Genomic DNA, 19431 nt, shown 5'->3' on the forward strand with positions numbered 1-19431 from the left:
GGTCAGCAATAGCCTGCAGCAGATTTTAACATTTATCATCCTGGCTCCACACAGGCTCTTATGCAAGTCCTCGCCGGCACGGGGCAGGCCGCCCTGGCTCCGCGGGGCTGCGTCCAGACCTGGGCTTCGGCTGGCCAAGGCCTGGCACGGGGCTCCGAGCAGCAGGGCCGGCTGGTACAAGCACCGGGCGATGGAGCAGCTGCAGGGACGGCAAGCATCCCCGGGCACCCCAGCCCCCCGCCTGCAGGCTCCCGCGCCCTCCCTGACCCCGCCACCAGCCCCAGCTCCCGGGGGCCGAGGCGGCTGGCAGAGAGACGCGCGCTCCCTCGCGAGCCGAGCCGGGACTTGAACCCGGCTCCAGACGTGAAAGAGGAGTGAGTAAGCGCCGTGCCTCCCACTCCCGGGCCCGGGCCCGGCCCGCGGGAGCCTTTTGATTCCTTCCAGCTCCCTCCCCCCTGCGCCAGCCTACGCGCCAGCTCGGGTTTGTTGTGCTGCGCTGATGTTCGGTTTGGGACAAGTTGTGCTTCGCGATTGGCAACGCTCTCCGCTCCTTCTCCCACCACCACCTAGCAGCCATATGTCAGCGCCATGAATATTCAACAGGCAGGAGCAGGGGAAGGCTGGCTGTAAAAAGACTAACCCAGGAGCCCGGGCTTCCTACACGGCCCCCGGGACCGGGCTCTGCTCATCCCAGGGCAGCCGGGCTGGCCGCTGGGCCGTAGCACACAGCTCAGGGCACGGCCAGGCCTCGGGGCATGGGTCCAGTCCAGCCCATCTGTGCTCCCTGCTCAGCGTGCACCATCCTCGTGAACCCTCCGGTTCCCGCCTGTGGTGGGAGATACGGCCCCAACGTCCCTGCCAAGCCCCGGACCCCGGGCGTCCCTGCCCCGGTTCTTTGCTCCATCCCATCTCGTGCAGCTTTTAGAGACTACCTGGGGCTTCACCCAACAGCTGGCGCCAGGCAGCACTGCCAGCCTCGCTGCTGCTGCCTCCTCTTCCAGATGGCACGCGTGTGCGCTCCTCGCAGAGCCGGGGAAGCAGCAGGTGCTGCCGCAAGGCGGGCCAGGGGCAGGGAAGGATGCGAGCCGCCGAGCGGGGCCCACTGCAGCACAAGGCGTCGCTTTGGAGCAGCTCTGCCTCTCTCGGCCGGCGGAAGAGGGTGGCACCCAGGCGAAGCGGGGGCAGCAGAGATGCGCTCGGGGTGGCTCCCTCCCGGGGCGGAGTGGAGCTGGTGGCCTACGGCAGGACCGCTCCCAGCCCAGACCGCTGCATGCCAGGGGCCCAGGGGACACGCAAGCCTGCGATCAGTGGGCGTCCAAGGGCAATTAACCCCAACCCCAGCCAGTCCTCACGGCTCTCGCTGCTGGGGCCTGCTTGCCTGCCCGCTGCTGCTGGAAGCCCAACCGCGCTGCCTGCCTGGAGATCCTCTAGCGCAACCCAGCCCTCATTTCCCCCAGCAGTGGGAACTGGCTCTCCTTCTGCCAAGGCAGCCGCTCCTCCTGGCACGCGGCGGGTTCCTGCTAGAGCCCACCGTGCATTTGCCTCCCAGCCCTGGTTTCAGCAGCCGCAGGCTCTTGTTTTGCTTCAAGACCACACGACAACCGGGGAGCGAGCTCCAGCGCTTGGAGCAGAGGTGTTTGTAGGGACGGCTGCTCTTGCAGCACTCCCTTGTTGGCCTGGGGCCCATTTCCTGCCTTTCTGGGCAGCGTCAGCTCAGCGGTGCGTACCCGGACCTAGGTTTCACCCAGGGGATCGCGGTCTAGACTTGTGTTTCCGTCTCTGCTCCCCGGTATTCGCGTGTCCCGGCTCCCCCCTGCCCTCCTGCCACCGAGATGCTCCTGAACGTGCCGCTGCCACCTCCAGGGAGCATCCGGGCCAAGGTAACCGGAGACCGGTTACGGCAAACAGATCCCGGGCGGTGTTTACCTAGCCAGCTAATTGATATCCGAGCAATTTGCGGCAGCAACCTCGTTAGATGCCAACTGGATTCCCATTGCTGTTTGCTAGAAAGCAGGCCTGTGCGTTAATCAGAGCGCTTTAATCACATTGCTACCCGCTGTAATTTTGAGTGAATTACAAAGCGACCAGATTTATCACAGACTTTCAGATCCTAAGTGCTCTCGCAAGGAGTTGCCTGACGTGTTGCTCGCTGGCGATGCTGCTCCTTACCGGGGGAGAGATGTTCCCCTTCCGAGCCCCGGCACGGCAGCACAGCGGGCTCCCAGTGCGACTGCTCAGCCCTTCGACCTGCTTGCGGGGCCCAGACGCAGCGTCCCCTGCTCCCCCCCGTTATCGCTCCACGCCCAATGCACTGGGGGAACGATCTGTACCCGCCAGCGACTGCCCCAGCCGCGCGGCTCGCCTCGGCCGCCGGCAGAGCCGGCCGCGTCAGGCAGGGCGCAAAGCAGGAAGGCCCGCCGCGCACCAGGGACCTTCCGGCTGCAAGCTCCTCGGGAACGCTCGATAAATATAGCATTAACCCGAAAAATCAATGCAGGCTGCTCCTGAACAGCAGCATGTGGGGGAGCAGCTGGGGGCTCTCAGGCAGCAGCCCGAGGGCCGAGCCGCCAGCCAGGCGAGGCGGAGGGAACCGCTGCTGCGAGCTCACGAGCTGGATCCAAACCCCGGGTCACAGACCGCCCTACTCAGGGCAACGGCCCCGGGCTTGCTTTGAGGATGGGCCCTGTGCGCACGCGTGCGCCAGGAGCTCGCACGCTGCCGGGGCACGAGGGAGAGGATGCTCACGGCCCCAGCTGTCACGGCGCCGTGCGGGGAAGGCGGTGGCGGCCCAGACCCACCTCTCCTCGGCTTGTCAAGCCCAGCCGCCCCGGCCCCGATGCTCTCGCCAGCCGACGTCCCGAGACAGCGCCGGGCAGGCAGGCCCTGGCCCATTGTCACCGCTATCAGGCCCGGCCAGCTGCTTTGGCCTGGCTGGGAGATAAGCCGCGGTGGCTTTTGTGTGGCCGGCCTGTTTCTCCATCCGGCGCCCGGCAATTCAGGAGAGCCAGACGGCAGCCTTATCTGGCAGGCGCAGGGGTCGGGGAAGGGGTTTGTTGCCTGGGCTGAAAGCAGCAGCAGGCTCCTTCGTTCCCAATAAATCCACCTCCGCCTCCTGCGGTTTTCATCACGCCGGCTCTTCGCTGGGCAGCCTGCTGCAGAGGGACCCGGGTCTGCCATCGCTCGCCGCCCGAGGCAACACCCTGCCCTGCTCTGCCCACGAGCCCACGCAGCCCCTGCGAGCCCCCTGCCCCCAGCAAGTCAGGCCCAGGGACGTTTGGGGCCGATCCCGTGCAGCTGGGACTCCCGGGACGGCTCCATCACCCTCACGGCACGGCGCATAATGACCTCGTTTGCTATTAATGTAGATGTCAGAGAAATCCCACGCGTTTGCTTTGAGTTAATACGCCCTCTAAATAATGCCCGGGCGCTGCTGCAGGTCTGGAGGAGGCACCCGCGCCAGCCGGCGGGGCCGGGCAGGGGAGAGGGAACGGGCCGCGGTGCGCGGCCGCACGGGACACGGAGCCAGGCCACGGCCAGAAACCCCTCGTGCCGAGCCGAGGAGGGGGCTTTCGCGAGGCAGAGAACTGCTGCCCTCCTCCACGTCCCGGCCGCCGATGCCCGAAGGCAGTCCCCTGGCCCGCGGCCGGCCGGCTCAGCGCCCAGACAGTCGCCCTGGAAGTCTGGGCAGCGGCTGGGGCGGCGCAGCCAGCGTCCGCTGGCCCGAGGCCCGGGACGGGGGACAGGAGAGGGGCGCAGCACTGGTGCAGGACGCCGGGGAGGGCTCCTGGGACAGGGGCGCAGCCCGTCTGATGCCTGGCGCCCCGCATGGAGGGGTCTGGGAGAGACGGCTGCCCCCAGGGCACCCACCGGGGGCACAGCCGTGTCCCTTTGCCTTTGCACCCCCAGCTGCGCGCGCGCGCAAGGCTCAGCCCCCCGATCTCGGCCCCTGCCTCAAAGGGAAAGCGCTGCAGAGCCCCCCAGAAGACTCCCGGTGTGCGTCTGCAGTGAGCGGTCGTCCAGCGGAGGGAGCCCGGTGCCGGGCAGCCCCGGGGAAAGGTCAGCAAGGGGCTCCTGCCTCGCGCAGGGGAGGCCGAGCGGGGCAGGCCGGAGCCAAGGACGAGCAGCACCGTCTCCAGCCTGCTCACATGGTGCCGAGGGGGAGGCGCGGCAGAGGAAGGGCTGCGGGCGTTTTCTGCGATGCTGACGGGGTCCTCTCGCATGCTGCGCGGGGGAGAAGGGGCCTGCATGGCAGAGCCCAGGTCTGGGGCTGGAGGACACCTGGGAAGGGCCATTCAAGCGGAGGAGGTCTGTCCGGCCCGGGAGGCTCCTCTAGAGCTCGGCCCCTCGTGTTCCTGGTCCCCGAGGTGGAGGCAGCCAGCTCCTCATGCATGCAGCCATCCCTTCTTCCCCATTTCGGCTCCTGCCTCCCCGTCTCGGGTGTGAATGCCCCGGAGCAAGGAGCCCGCTTAGGAAGGATGCCGACTGGGCGCTTTGGGCCCGCGCCGCCACCTGCTCCAGCCCCAGGCTGGGGCGCCCGATCCTCCCACGCCGGGGGCACGCGGCCCATCCCGAGACCGAGGTACCATACGACGCCCAGCCCAGCGCCCTGCTCCCCGGACGTCGGGCACGTGCTCGAGAGGCGCGAGGGCACGGCCCAGGGCACGAAGGAGACCAGGGCTCGGGGCTGGAGGCGGGTGCACTCTGCGGGGGGGAAGGACCCCCGGGGCCCGGTGCACAGAGGGTTAACGAAACAAGGCTGCTGAAGAGTTTGCTCCGGCTCTCCCTCGGCCGCGCAGGAGGAGGTTTCACGCCTTAGGAAGCGATTTCCCCTTCCCTGCTCTCTGAGCCAATTAGACAAAGACCTGGCAAAGGCTAATCCCCTGTTGTGCGCCCTAGCCGGGATGAGGCCAAACACAGAGATTTCCTCTCCACGGCGCTGGCCCCGCAGCCAGACTCATCCAGCCCCAGGCCCGCCGGCCGGCTGCACCCAGAGCAGGGCGAGGGGGCGTCAGGGGAGCGCACAGACCCCGCCGGACCTCAGCGTCTCAGCTCCCCGCCGGCTGCTACGGGGCTGGGATCCGGCCACAGCCGAGGTCACTCGCCCTGCACACGAGCGTGCCGGGGCCTGGCGTGGGACGTGCACGGAGCAAGGACCAGACACCCAGGCGCAGCCGGGGGGAGACAGCCCCGCGGCCCCTTGGAGACGTCAGCCCTGCCGCGGCGGGGCAGGGCCCTCCTGCACGCCTGTCACCAAGGCCAGAAGAAGCTGCCCGCGGACACTTACCTGCTCCTGCGGCACGGCCCCTCCGCAAGAGCTCCGCTCCCTCTGCCAGGAGAAGGTCAGAGGTTGAAGGTCACAGGTCCAGCAGCCCAATAGCCTGATTTGTAGGCGCCTTAAAACCCAGCTCCTGGGGCAGCTCCCCCGCCCCCAGCCCCTAAATGCCCTCGCCTGATGTGCTCCAGCACAGCTGGCTGGGATTAATCGCCATGGAGATTAGTTTGCCCCGAACTGCAGGGATAAGGCCCAGCTTGGACAATCCTGGGATAAGCCGTTCCTTGAAAGATGCAGGAAGCTCAGGAGGGGCTCGGTGCCAGGGGGTCCCACTGATGTCATGGGGCATGCAGGTGCTAAATCCATTAGGAGGTTCGTGCCCAACTGGGCGTAGGGGGGAGCATCATCTCAGCACCATCCCCACGGTGACTCTGCAAGCAGAAGGTCCAGGCTGGGAGCTGCAAGGTGGGCAAGGCTGCGGGAGCTGCCCTCCGCCCCTGGGCCAGCACCAGGGCACTGGGGTAGGGAGGAGAGTGAGGCAGGGCAGCTTGCACAGGCATCGCCTGCATTGCCTCTGCTCTGCTGCTGGGATGGGGCATCCCGCGTGGTCTGTGAGCAAGACACCCAGTAGCAAGCACAGCCCATGCCTCGGTGCCCCAGAGATGTCAGGTCCCTGGATCCTGACGGAGCCTGTGTGGGGCGGGCGGTCTGCCCGGGGAGAGCCCCAAGCAGCCCGGGAGCTGTAGCATGACGCGGCTGCACTGACACCGGGGAAGCCCGGGGAGTGACCAGACCTGAGCGGAGCCCAGCCCTCGGCAATGGTTACTGCTTTGCATCAGCAACTGCAAGAAACCCACCTGGCTCCCTTAACCCAGGCCAGGCGGGAGCCTGCAGGAGGGCTCCTCTGACCTCTTCGGTGGGGCCTTCGGTTCCCCCAGGTGCACAGTTTCTAGGGTCAGAAGGGACCTGAGCAGATTATCTAGTCCGAGCCCGTACCGCGGCAGGGTCCAACAACCCCAGCAAGGTGTACATCTGCATGCACGCAGGTGCCCCAGCAGCTGTCGGGGAGCAAGGACCCTGCTCCAGGCTCCTGAGGCCAAGCAGTAGCAGCCCATGCTCTTAGCTCTGGCGAGCCCTGCACTGGGCAAGGGGTGCTGTCCGTCCCCCTCTGCTCCCCATGTCCGTGAGGAGCCTGCACGTGCGAGGGGAGCCAGGACCTGGCCTCGAGTGGGGCACCACATCAAGGGTGGGAGACACCGGGCTGAGCGTGAAGGGCACGAAGGGAAGAACCAAGGACAGCTGGATGGATGGCTGTGGCCCAAGGACGGGGGCGTGCCACCCGGAAGCCCTGGCACGCTGACTGCTGCGCACAGCTGGCCCTGGCCGGCGATGCCGGACCGTCTGTGCTGTTGCAAGGAGCGCTTCCCCCCGGTGCTAATTATTACCCTCGCTGTCCCTGGTGTCAGTGAGTCACTGGCGCTACCCCCTCTCCGCACTCGGGGGCCGTGGGGTGCAAGGGCTTGGCTGGCATCGGCACGCAGGTGGCCGGGCCAGCTGCACGGCCTCTCGCGCCGCCCGGCTCCCTGCCAGCGCGGGGCCTGCTCGCAGCTTGCTTTGGAGGGGGCGGCTGCGGAGGAGGCTGCAGCACTTGCTCAGTCCTTTCCCCGCTCTGTGAGCTGGCAGGCAGCGGTGCTGCTTGTCAGCAGGTTTTGTCTCCGTGCTGCTTCCTGGGGACCAGGACCGGGAAACCAGAGTTCGCCGCCCTCCGCACGGTGCAGCTGGCAGCCTGCCCCGGTCCTCGCGGGACAGCGTGCGGGCACCGACGCAAAGGCCCGGCTTCTCCCCCCTGCCAGCCGGGGCTCTCTGATCCCACACTCGCCCCTGCCATCAAAGCATCTCAGTGCAACCCTGACGCTTGCTCCTTCCTGCTCTCTGCCCACCCACACGGCAGCCCTGGGGGAGCAGGGCTTGGAGGCACCAGTGGCACCTGGGGAGGCTGCAGGTTCCCGGTTCAAAGTCAAGTAGTCGGTGGCTCTCGACCTCCCAGGTCTTTTCCTCCCTCTGTTGCTTGTAGCCAGGAGGTCTGTGGGCAGCTGGCACCTTCCTACAGGTCACCCAGCCTGGCAAGGGGGCTATGCAGCTGCACCCCACCGCTGCATGCAATGCAGACGCATGCACCAGCTGGGCCATTCTGCAGCGCGGGGGCACCAGAGATGGAGAGGATGGGACGACAGGGACAGAGTGGGGTTATCTTGCCTGCGGGAGGACCCAGGGGTCCTTGGTGCCCTGCCTGGACCCCGAAACAACTCTCCCTTCCTTCCCGCTGATGCTCCTTGAAGCCAGCTCTGCCCCGGTCTCTGCTGCAGCCAAGACAGAGGCCACGTCCAGTCCCTGCCAGCAAAACAGATGGGGAAGAACCTGCTGCCTCCGGCCACAGAGCTGTCCCTCCGGCCCAGGCTGGACTCGGTGGCTGTGCTGATTCAGGCATCAGAGCTGTTTGCTCTCTGCTCTGCCGCTAATGCAAAAGCTCACAGCCGGCCTGACGGATTAGTGCACTAGGCACTGGGGACCTGCCCCGCTGCTCCGTCAGCCCCCCCAGTCCAGTCAGGACCTGGCTCGACAGCCCCCTGGGTAAACCCAGACCCTCGCTACAAGATGCCCCTTTGCAGAGGCTCGTTCCTTCGGGAAACCCTGATCCATGTCCCTGGCTGCTGTGCCACGGCCCCCAGGCTTAGCCTCCCCGCGGGGGCTCTGCCAGTGGTGGTCTTGAGCAGGGTCCCGCAGGCACCGACGGGTCTGAAGGGCTTTTGCAGAAGAAATGGGTCTTGCTCAGCAGCCCGGAGGGGACCACATGCCAGGCAGGGCCTCGAACACTGAGGAGGCCAAGAGCATCCCAAGCCCCCGCTGCGGAGCCCAGCTTCTCCCCTCCTCCACGCAGGCAGCAGCTTGCCGGCTCCAGCCCCTCGCCTGCCAGCTACACGCCCACCCGAAACACAGCGTCCTCTGCCCGTCTGTCGGGACCAGCCGGAGCTGCCGACGGGGCTTCTGTTCCCCCGAGATGTGTGAAGCGGCAGGGAGCGTGCCGGCTGCGGTGCCGCATGGCGGGAGCCAGGGGCCAAATGCGTGGCTTTGGCTTCTTTTCGACTCCGTTTGCTCCGTGCCCCGAACCGAAATCTGGGGCTCTGGTCCGAAACCAGTGCCAGGCGCCACCCAGCTCCTGCTTGGTTCCTGCTGCCAGGACTGATTTTTTTGCTGCATTTATTTTAAAATCATACAGACTTTGCAAACAGCCTGAGAGCAGGGCTCTGGCCCAGCGCTGGAGAGGCGTGGTTGTGGTTTGCCCGTGGTCCCACACCTGGAAGCTCCCTGGCTCTCGAGTCCGGCGATGTCCGGGCTGAGCAGAGGGCTTGGGCTCGGGGAAGCCATGTGCTCACACAGGGGCTCTGCTGCACCGCACTGGTGCCAGGTCAGCGCCCGGTGCCCTCGTCCCTCCTGGAAAGCAGAACAAGGGGAGGTCAGCAGAAGCCAGGCCAGACAGCTACGATGCTGCTTGGCCCCACGGTACCAGTGGCTGGCATCGTCTCCAGAGACTGGCACCAAACTCCCCTTTGGTAGCAAGAGCGTGGGTCTCGAACCCAGCATGGCTTGGCGCAACCCTCAGCATCTGCCCAGGGCCAGCACAGAAGGGCGGTGGGACCCAAGAGCATAAGCAATGCCAGACTGGGTCAGACCCATGGTCCATCGACCCTGGGGTCCCGTCTCTGACAGCGGCAGGGGTGGATGCTAGATGGGGAGAGCACCAAACTGGATCTCTCCCCTATGCCATACCCCCCATGTATTGGGAGGGGAAACATCTCTGTTGAACAGCCATTAGCAGATCTATCCCCCATGAATGTGTCTAGTCCCATTTTCAACTTGCCCCACCACCTCCTCCAAAACAGATGAAGGGGAGGCACCCGGATGGGTGCAGCTAGGGCAGACTGCAGCACCGCAGAGGAGCTGAGCACGGCAGAGGTGGTGAGAGCCCGGTCGCTGTGTGGAGCGGAGGGAAGCCGTGACCCGAGGTGTGCTGGTGGAGCTGGGTGAGGAATATCATCAAAAATGAGGGTGGACGGGACCTCAGGAGGTCACATCTGGTCCAACCCTCCTGCTCAAGGCAGGACCAGCCTAAAATATGGGGCCATGCCTCCATCTGCTGCCTGCTCCTCGCTCCACCCACTCCAAAACCAGGCCCTTTGGGTCTGGTCCTGATCCGTCGGGCTCTGAGACAGGCGTGCCCGCCACGAACCAGGCTGGTGTTCAGGCAGTAGAGGTGCCCTGTGCTTGTGCTCTGGATGTACACGGACAGATGGCACTGAAAGGAGCCCGGTGGCGCGGGGCTGGCCCTCTCCTTCCTGCCTAGATGCGGGGGCCTGCTCCTGGCAGGGTATTTTGGTTGGCTGTTGCATCCCCTGCGTGGGCTGCAGCACTGTGCAATGCTGGAAGGCAGCGCCATCCCCATGACCTTTCCCCCCGCAGGACACCACAGTCCTCAGAAGGAAAGAGGCACAACATGGCAGGGACATGCCCAGCAGGACTTCTGCATCCTGCTGTTGCTCCATCGCAACCGGTCCCCCCAGCTGTCTTGTAATGCAATTAGCCAAGGACATCACTCCCGAGGCTGGGGGCTCGGGCTGCCCATGCACATACCCCTCAGGGCCAGGAAGCGCGGTGCCAGCTGGAGAAGGGGGGTGCTTCCGGAGGTACTCCCTGGAGCGGATATCAGCCTGGAAAGGGAGAGGAGATGGGTTAGAAACAGCCGAGGACTAAACTGACCGGTCCTGCCCAGGGCTTGCAGGCAGCTGCACCAGCCAGGAGAAGGGGCTGTGAATGGCCCCGGGCCTGGGGACAGTGACGTGCTCACAGCGCTGCCGGGACGGACTCTCAGTTGGCCTGAAAGGGGTTGTTGATGGGAGAAGAGCAGGAAGGAGGAACAGAAACAGAAAATTTCCCTGCCCCTTTCCAGGCAGGAATGACCCCCAGTCCCACAGGAGCCCTCATCAGCCAGCCGGCCTGAAGCATTGCTGTGGCTGGGCTAGTACAGGAGACAGGCCAGAAGCAATGGGGTTTTGCTGCTCTCTCTTATGGGACCAGCTGCAGAGGTGGGAGAGGCACCAAGTGATGGCTCCCCTCTACTGCAAAGGGGCTCCCTGGACATGAGAGCAGCCCGCGGGACACCTGATCTCCCCAGTGTGCACCAATGTAGCACTGGAGCAGGCACTTTCACTAGCAGAAAGGTGAGAGCCCCGAGCTTCTGGCCAAGGACCAGCTTTGCTGGACAATCCCTCCCCTCCCACAGAGTTTCACTGGGAAAAGTTGCTTTTCATATCTCCTGCTTTAAAGACAGTGCAGAAGCTGCTCAGGGCTGCTGTGTCCCACCCAGAGATGGCTGCATGACACGCTGCCCTCCCAGCACCGCGGCCACTGATGACAGTACCCGAGAGTGCAAGGAACTGGGTTCGAAACACTCAGGGGTGAGGGGCTGTAACTGTCCTGTTTATGAGGATGCCCTCCCTGCCCCCACAGTCCTCTCCCACCCTGCCAGCACTCAGCCAGTCCTTTGTGGAGTGGCAGGTTCACGGCTGCTCACAAATCCCACATCCCTGGGCCTGAAAAGCCATTGCAGATGGAGCGCCTTGTTTGGGAGATGTTCCCCTCTCCCCTTCTTCCAATAATTGGACAGTTTCAAAACTCAGCTGACAGATGACTTTGATCACCCTTCAGGCTCAGACATCATGGGATGAATTTATAACAAGGGAAAGAGCCTGCTGGAGAGAGGCCCTGCTAAGAGACTTGGGCAGCCGGAGCCAAATGCACTTAGGTGCTTTGGGCAGGGGGGGAGTGAACCCTAAGGCTGGCCTCCCCACAATGCTGGTTTAGGCAGCAAGTCACCTGCTAGAGCCTCACCCCCAGTGTTGTGTGCAGATGGCTGAGCCCAGCTTATTAACTGAGAGGCCAATCAATGAGCTGGAGCCATGCGCTACAATAATCCCTGCAGATCGCTTCTATTTTCAGAGGGGACGAGTGTTGGCATTAAGGGTCCAGACGTCCTGCCGCGGCTGTTTTGGGAATGGCGGGCAGTGCCAGAGCAGGGCGCAGGAGACCCATTGCCCAGGGATGCTGGAGCTCAGGGCAATTTCCCCCGCAAGGCAAAGCCAATCATTCATATCCTGACTCCTCTGTGTCTTTCCCCCATCTCGGTGGGCTACTAGCAGTCCCATGGGTTGCCCCACTTGCAGCTGAGATGCTGCAAAATAAGAGGAGCATTGAGTGAGCAAGACACTGGTGTGCAGCCCAACAGCAGAGGAAAGAGAGCTGGTCCCAGCCCCCCCCCAGTCCTGGGATGGTGCTTTGGCCAAGGCAGCATATGGATGGCTATCACACCTGTACTGGCCTAAGGAAGCTCCTACCGTGGGGAGAGTGGGGCTGCCCCAGACATAGAAACAGAGAGGGGAAGGTTTAGAGCACATCTACACCACCCAGCCAGGAGCAGCCTCAAATCACAGCTTCCCTTGCTCAGCATGTGCTGAATCCTGGGAAGGAGCAGCGTGCGCCCCAGCACCACGCTCCCACCGCTAGGTGCCATTGCTTGGGCCGTGCCTGTGCTGTCTTCTCCCCAGACCGGACCCCTGCCGAGGGACTTGCTGAATCCCCAGGCGACCAGGGGTGCCCGCTTCCTCACTGCAGGGAGAGCTTTCCCACCTCGGCCTGGCATTTACTCAGGGAACAAGGCCAGGCAGGATACAAATATTTATTGTAGCAGATAATGAATTTCCCTGCACTCGCTCTGAGAGATCGCTGCCCATGCCTGCGTCACCCGCAGCCTCACGAGCCTGGCCACCTCCGTCTCCAAATGCAAATGAGCCCCCTTGCACATAATCCAGGTGCTGCCTGGGGTCCACGGTGTGTGACCTGGGCCCACGCACCCCTGTGCCAGAAGGCAGGGTTCAGTCCCCGCAGCTGGTGCACAGCCCCCGCTGACACTGCAGCATGGTATTGACTTCCTGAGAGCTGCCACCACAGCCCCATGCCGGAGGGAATCAAAGAGCTGAGCTCGGCTGCAAGCGGCCCGTGTTTGGGGCGATTCCTGGAACCGGTGGAGCCAGCGTGTCAGCATCCTGCCCCGGGCGTGCAAGTAGGATCATGCCTCCCTCCTGTTCCCGGTTCCCCTCAGCGAGTGGGGCTGTTACCCGAGGGAGGTGCTGGTGTAGCGAGAAGGGGAGGCTCCTTGCTGTTGTCCAGGGGCAGGGTGACAATGGCCACATTCCCTCCCTGCATGGTGCTCAACCCTACTCACCTTCACTCTTCAATCCACCACACCAGCAAATCCTACAGCAGTGGGACTGGAAGGACCCTCTGGAGGTCTCATCTAGGCCAATCCCCTGCCTGAGCAGGATCTCCCCTGCCCAAACCATCCCATGCACATCCTCGTCTGACCTATCCTTAGACCTGCACAATGCACCGTGCTGCACAGCTGCAAGGCATGTTGCCCAAAGACATTGGGAGCCTCCAAACCAGCCACAAGAAGGGTATGTGTCCATTGCTGTCATGGACATCCTTAATTAGCTGCAAGTGCCTCAGAGCGACCAGCCACAACAGGTGTGGGAATGGGAACAAGGTGACAAAAGGCAGCGAGAGCAGCAGGGCACGAGGGGCTCGGGGCCCCTCAGGATGCCTGGAGAAGGATGGGGAGTGCAGGAGCTCAAGTGACCAGCTCTGCATTGGAGACTTGGGGCTCGATTGCTCTCTAAAGGTGTCTTGGCTGGTCTGCAACCAAAGATCACTTTGAAATTCAGCCTCCAGAAATGTTCCAAGGCTGATAATGAGCCCTTGCCTGCAGAGCCTGGGGGTCTGGTCTTCTCCCCGTGCTCAGGACAGGGGCGGGCGGACGCCTGGCAGATGTGGAGATGCAGCACCACAACCTCCATGTCCCAGGCTGACGTTACAAGAACAGGGCATCGTGCTCCGTAGACACCCACAGTCAGATGGGTCGCCAACTGGCTGGAGGGCCGCACCCAGAGGGTGGTAGTGGATGGGTCCTTCTCAACCTGGAGGGATGTGGGCAGTGGGGTTCCCCAGGGCTCGGTCCTCGGGCCCGCGCTGTTCAACATCTTCATCAGCGACTTGGACGAGGGGGTATAAAGCACCTGTTCAAGTTTGCTGATGACACTAAGATGTGGGGGGACGTGGGCACACTGGAAGGATGCAACAGGCTACAATCAGACCTAGACAGGTCACAGGGGTGGGCGGACGAGAACAGGATGGGTTTCAACACAGACAAGTGCAAGGTGATGCACCTGGGGAGGAACAACCGGCACCATACCTACAGGTTAGGAAACTCCCCTCTTGTTAGCACGGAGGCGGAAAGGGATCTGGGGGTCATCATTGACTCCAAGATGAACATGGGCCGGCAGTGTGGGGAGGCAGTCAGGAAGGCCAGCCGCACCTTGTCCTGCATCCACAGATGCATCTCGAGCAGGTCCAGGGGGGTGACCCTCCCCCCCCATGCGGCACTGGTCAGGCCGCAGTGGGAGGACTGCGTCCAGTTCTGGGCGCCGCAGTGCAGGAGGGATGTGGACAGCATGGAGAGGGTCCGGAGGAGGCCACTCGCATGATCGGGGGCAGCAGGGCAGGCCCTGCGAGGAGAGGCTACGGGACCTGAACCTGTTCAGCCTGCACAAGAGAAGGCTGAGGGGGGGATGTTGTGGCCTGTTATAAACTAGTCAGGGGGGATCAGCAGGCACTGGGGGAGTCACTGTTCCCCCGAGCACAGCCAGGAGGGACCAGGAATAACGGTCACAAGCTGGCAGAGGGTAGATTTAGGCTAGACATCAGGAGGCGCAACTTCATGGTCAGGGCGGCTAGGGTCTGGGACCAACTTCCAAGAGAGGTGGTGCAGGCCCCTACCCTGGGGGTGTTTAAGAGGAGGTTAGATGAACACCTTGCCGGGGTCGTTTGACCCCAGTGCTCTTTCCTGCCACGGCAGGGGGTCGGACTCGACGATCTGCTCACGTCCCTTCCGGCCCTAGAAACTATGAAACTGTGCTCCCTTCCGGGTCGGGCTGGCCATGCCGTGACCAGCAGGGTGACCCCGAGGGAACAGAAGCTCTTGCCAGGGGGGCTTCACACTTCCCTGGACTTATTTCTGAGCCTTGCTGCGTTTTCATTAGCATCGAGCTGGGGGCCATGCCAGCGCTACGATCCGGAGCTGCCACCTCCTGGCCGCGCCGAGTGCCGGGAGCCAGCAGCTCCCTGCAGCGTACGGCGACACACACCCCGAGCCGGGCTGCGGACTCAAACCGGGCTCTGCTCCGGGTGGCGAGCTGAAGGACCCCAGGCAGTCACAGCTGCCTAGCACCCCTTTATGCTCTTGATCGCCGTTCTGGACTCAGCCCCCTCAGCCACGCACCTGCCGGATGGGCTCCGGGACCCGATACCTGCAGCAGGACTGGACGAGGCGCACGGCCGACTCCAGACTCATCCTGTGGCCCACGGACACGTAGACGGGCTTCGTGCTCTTGTCGCAGCTGCGCAGGGCCTGGGCACCAGAGACCACCGTTATGGGCCCCGCTACACATGTGCGGAGCCAGCCTCTCCTGCCCCTCTCTGCCAGGGAACCCCCCCGGGCAAGGTCTGTTACCCAAGACCCTGGTGATACTCGCCCTATGCCGCAATGAGGACCCTTTTACAGGGCAGCCCCCCATCCACACACAGCCCTGTCCCCCCTGGGCAGATTGCTCCTTTGCTGCAAGGGCACAGGACAGGCAGAGACACCAGGACAGGGCACCTCACATACAACTGTCACGTATGACAGCACGCCACACTTGGGGACCCCTCGGGGCTTCCTTAAGGAGCAGGTTCAGCACCAGCTCAAGCGTGGCTGTGCTGGGCTGATGCAGAGACAGTTGCACTGTAGCAAGTCAAATTGCCCTCACTTCCCCCCACTCCCCACCATGGACCAGCTGCGAGCAATGCGGGCAGCAGGCTCACCATGCCCAGGACCCTGCCCGAGGCGCCCATCAGTGGGAACGTGTCTCCTCCCATCTGCAGGTCTTGGATCTGGAACAAACAAGCATGTAGGAGCCGCTGCGCAGGCGGCAGCCCTGGAAGAGCCTGTCTGGAGAGTGCAGGACGATGCAGCCAGCTTTGCTGGGGCCCCTACTTAGCATTGAAGTAGGTCCCCTGCCCCAGGACACCCCAGGAGACAGCACCAGCCGGGTGGAGCATCTGCAGTGAGGGGCTGGCACTGCAAGGGGTAGCCAGGACCCTGGGGATGCAGCAGATCCCAGCACCCAGGACGAAGAGCAGTGACCACTGCTAAGGCTGCAGCGTTAGGGGTGGGTCCCTGGCATCAGTTTGCTCTGGGTGAGGGCACGGCCAGAGCCCTACCCAAGGAACCGGCCACCCGGAGCCATTCCTCTTCTGGCCAAGGTGCAGCAGGACCAGTGTAGCCCATCTCTCCCTGCTGCTGCTGGTGGAGCTTGCACTGGGCACTGGGCAGAGAAGCTGGCAGCCGGCACATGGAGACTCCAGCCCCTTTATTTTCTTGATCTCAGGGAAGAAGTCGCACTTCCCTGGACCCATTTCTGAGCCTCCTGCGCCTCCTGCACTCCCAACGGGGAAATGGGAACAAGCCCTCTCCAGCTGGCATGTGGCTACCACGGCTCCTTCTGCGGGGAGAGGCCAGGATGGGGTGGCAGGGAGCTTCCCGCAGCCAGGGCTTTTGTTCTGGCCCCCCCATACGGGAGAGGAAAAGAGGGATTGCAGCTCAGGCCGTACCTGCTGCTTGTGCAGCTCATCCTTGGCCAGGCCGTCCACGTGGAGCAGGTTTTTGGCCACGCCGACGCAGGGCAGGCCTGTCAGGACGCCCAGGTGACAGGCCACACCAAAGCCTGCCAAGGAGAGGGTCAAAGCAAACAGGAAAGGGTCAGCACGGAGGACTTCTGCCCTGCTCTGGCGATGCACATGGGGAATGCCCTGGCCGTGCCAGCGTAGGGGCAGGAACACGGCGGTTACCTCTGTAATGGAGCACGCCGTTCCCATCCACGAGCAGCACCTGGAAACGACGCACGGTGACGGGTCAGCTACCGAGCACTGGGGAAGCCCCACGCCAGCGAGCAGGTCCTTGTCCTGTCCCGCACGACCATGCCAGGGACCCCCGGCTTGTGCACAGGGATACCTCCCCCCGAGAGGTGCCCACCGGACCTGAGGGCTGAGCCTGGGCTCCTGCTCCCGCAGTCTCTGAACGGCTTCCACCAGGACGGGGCCCTCGCGGAAGGCTAAGAAGCCTGGCACGTACGGGGCACTCACGGCTACCTCCCGGCAGTCCTCGTACAGCACCTGGCACAAGGCAGGACAGCGCAGAGGGACTGGGCTTAACCCTGCCGAGGCAACCCGGGGCAGGGGACCCCTGCAATCAGCTTGCTTCACCCCAAGACCCAGCACCCGGCTGCTTAACTCCCAACCTGCACGGAAACATCTTTACTTCTCCCACTCCTGCAGTTGCTGCTCAGACAACGGACACGTTAGCAAAGTGGGAAAAGCCACCAGGTCCCTGCTAGCCACAAAGCAGGGCTCAGGAGGTGACTGCTCCCACGGCCGCTGAGATCCACCGCAGGATGCGGCTTGTTGACCCCACGGCTGCCACTAGACATCCCCATGCTTGCATCAGTTTTCTAGGGAACATTTTTTGCACCAGCTTGAAATTTGGAAAGCAGATGACATCAGTCTTTCCAGATTCAACGTTTAATGACTGCACAATGTGGGATTCGTGACGGATTTGGAAGTGCCGCTATAAATCACATCTCTTATTAATTCCTTATTAATTGATAACCAGATGGAACCGGCAAGGCAGGCACCAGCTGTCTACAAGTGTTATATATGTTCAGTGTCCTCCCTTGGCAAGCGCTAGGAAGCAATGACCTTATTCTGGCCTGTTCCTGGGTAAAGGCAAATTGATGATTTCCAATATTCGTGTAAGCCAGTTAGGATCCCCAAAGCCTGCATGTGGGCTATTTGGGCTCATTAAATGCTCTGACATACCTTTGAGCAATGGCTGCATACCAAAACCATCTCCTTAAGCCTCAAAAGTTTCCCTGTAGCTTCTCCCAACAGAGTGCAAGCAAGTTACGTGTTTCCAAATGGACTTGGGAACGCATCACCCGAGATCTTCACGCCTCCCGCTCTTCCCCTCCCGCCCCAGCCACAGAAAGCCTCTTCTTGAGCCCTTTTGTGGAAAAGAGCCCATGGTAGGAGCCGCTTTGGTGGAAACCCTACCCGTGCCGTGCATTGCTCCATATACTCCGTATACCCCCAGTAGGATGTCTTCCCGCGCCGTTACCTGGAGGTCCGGGTAGCTGAGCACCACCAGGGACGCGCAGGCTTGAGGCTGGTTTCCCTCGACATACGACAGATCCACCCCTCCCACTCGCTCCAGTCCCCTGAACGTGGCATTTTTCTGCCACTCCTCCGTGTCCTCCTCCGTCACGCTGGTCTTCAGCTGGGCCTGCTCTCTAGGGAAAGACCGTAAACTGTGGGCAGAGACAGAGCTTTTGCTTCCCCAAACTCTTGACAGCATTTGGGGTCTGCATCGTCCCGTCCTTCCGCCAGCTCCTGCTCAGACGGACTCTCCCGGCTTTGCAAACTCCACGGCAGGCTGGCGACTGCCTCTGCTTCGGGGCGGACCCATGCTGCAGTGGGGCAGGAAGGGATTTGACCCCCTGCTCAGATGGGTGCAGACTTGGGGGGGTCGCTTTGCTCTGCAGTGGGGCACGGCCTCTGCCTGGGGTCTCTTGAGCAACTATTCACCCCTTTGCAGCAGCAGGACACTGGCTGCCATAGACCCCGTGCCAGAGGTGATGTCAGGGATGACAGCACCGTTTCCGGACATGGGGTTTGTCTGGGATGGTCCCCCGGTTTGAGGATGCTTTGCTTCTATGCCAAGTCCCTGGTCTCCCGGGCAGGTAAACCAGGGGGAAGAAGGTGCAGTGTGGGGGCATGGAAACGTCCCGTTAACATTGGGATCAAGCGCCAGCAAGGACTGTCTGTGCCCTGGGCTCCCTGCCCACCCCCGTGCCAGCAATCGTGCACTGCTAGCAACCTGCAACGGGCGTGCGGTGGAAAGTTTTATTCGTGTGAGTGTGCGCTGGGTTGGAAAGGGCTGGGAAAAAACCCTGCTCTCGAGGTCCCTTCCAGCCCCGCTCCTCTGTGACCAAGACTCCCGGGTTCGCAGGGTCCCCTCTGGGCGGGGGCGGGCTGGGAAGCGGGGGGGTTAAAGGATGGGGAGGGCTGCGGGCAAAGCACCCGGCGCCTTGGGGCTGCACAGGGCTCCCCAGGTACTGGGGCCGCTGGCAGGCATTAAGGAGCACTGGCAGGTATTGGGGAACACTGGAGGACACTGGGAAGGCACTGGACGATACTGGGAAACACTGTGGAGCACTGGCAGGCACCGGGGAGCACTGGAGGATACTGGGAGGCACCGGGAGCACTGGTGCCCACTCCCAGCGGACCTGGCCCACCCTGTCCCAGGGCCACACCTGGCGCATGCGCACGGGCAGCACTACAACTGCCAGCACGCCCCGCGGCCGGAAGCGCCCCCTTACTGTTCCCAACGGCGCAGCGTCTCCTCCGGCGGCCTCCCTTCGCGGTCCGCCATGGCTCTTCTTCCGGGCGGCCGCTTCCGGTACACCCCCATGCGGTCCGGCCGGGAACGCCGGCGGGCGTCGTTGGTTCCGCAGGCTGGGGGCCCGAGGCGGGGAAGGGGCCAGGCTCCCCCCAGGACACAGCCCCAGTGCTGCAGGCCTCTGGCTGCCAGGGCCCAGCAGGGGCAGGTGCAGAGCTCCCCGGACGCTCCTTGCCACCCCCAGCCAGAAAGGAGCGAGGGAAGGACGGCGGGGTGGCTACCCCCCACCCCCGATGGGTCCAGACCCTGCAGGGATGAGAGACGAGGCCCCAGGCATCCAGGGGAGCAAGGACAGGGTAGTCATCAAAACAAATAGTTAATGTTGAATCCACAAAAGTCACCCAGAAGATTAAATAGTTATTTTAATGAATACCCCATCATTTATGTTGCAGCCAATTGGTACAGTAGTCCAGTGGGTTTTTAAAGTGTAATAGTCACG

At 63.1% G+C, this 19431-nt stretch overlaps 1 protein-coding gene across 2 annotated transcripts; it reads right to left on the reverse strand.

The window, feature by feature from the left end:
* Positions 1-8513: 8513 nt before the first annotated feature.
* ENDOV (endonuclease V) lies at positions 8514-18986 on the reverse strand. Of its 2 annotated transcripts, XM_090061183.1 has the most exons (9): positions 18913-18986; positions 17652-17823; positions 16517-16651; positions 16328-16367; positions 16091-16203; positions 15302-15370; positions 14721-14849; positions 9962-10038; positions 8514-8764 (listed from the first exon to the last, which is right to left on the reverse strand). In XM_090061183.1, exons 1-9 carry the CDS (start codon positions 18963-18965, stop codon positions 8740-8742), a joined length of 813 nt encoding a protein of 270 aa, XP_089917309.1. In that variant the 5' UTR covers positions 18966-18986; the 3' UTR covers positions 8514-8739. The 2 variants fall into 2 exon arrangements, with proteins under 2 accessions (XP_089917309.1, XP_089917308.1); XM_090061182.1 differs by lacking the exon at positions 18913-18986 and having other exon boundaries at positions 17652-17903.
* Positions 18987-19431: the final 445 nt, after the last annotated feature.

Source organism: Crocodylus siamensis, chromosome 8 (genome assembly GCF_052110815.1).
Source record: "Crocodylus siamensis isolate JL-2025a chromosome 8, ASM5211081v1, whole genome shotgun sequence".
NCBI classification, from domain to species: domain Eukaryota; kingdom Metazoa; phylum Chordata; order Crocodylia; family Crocodylidae; genus Crocodylus; species Crocodylus siamensis.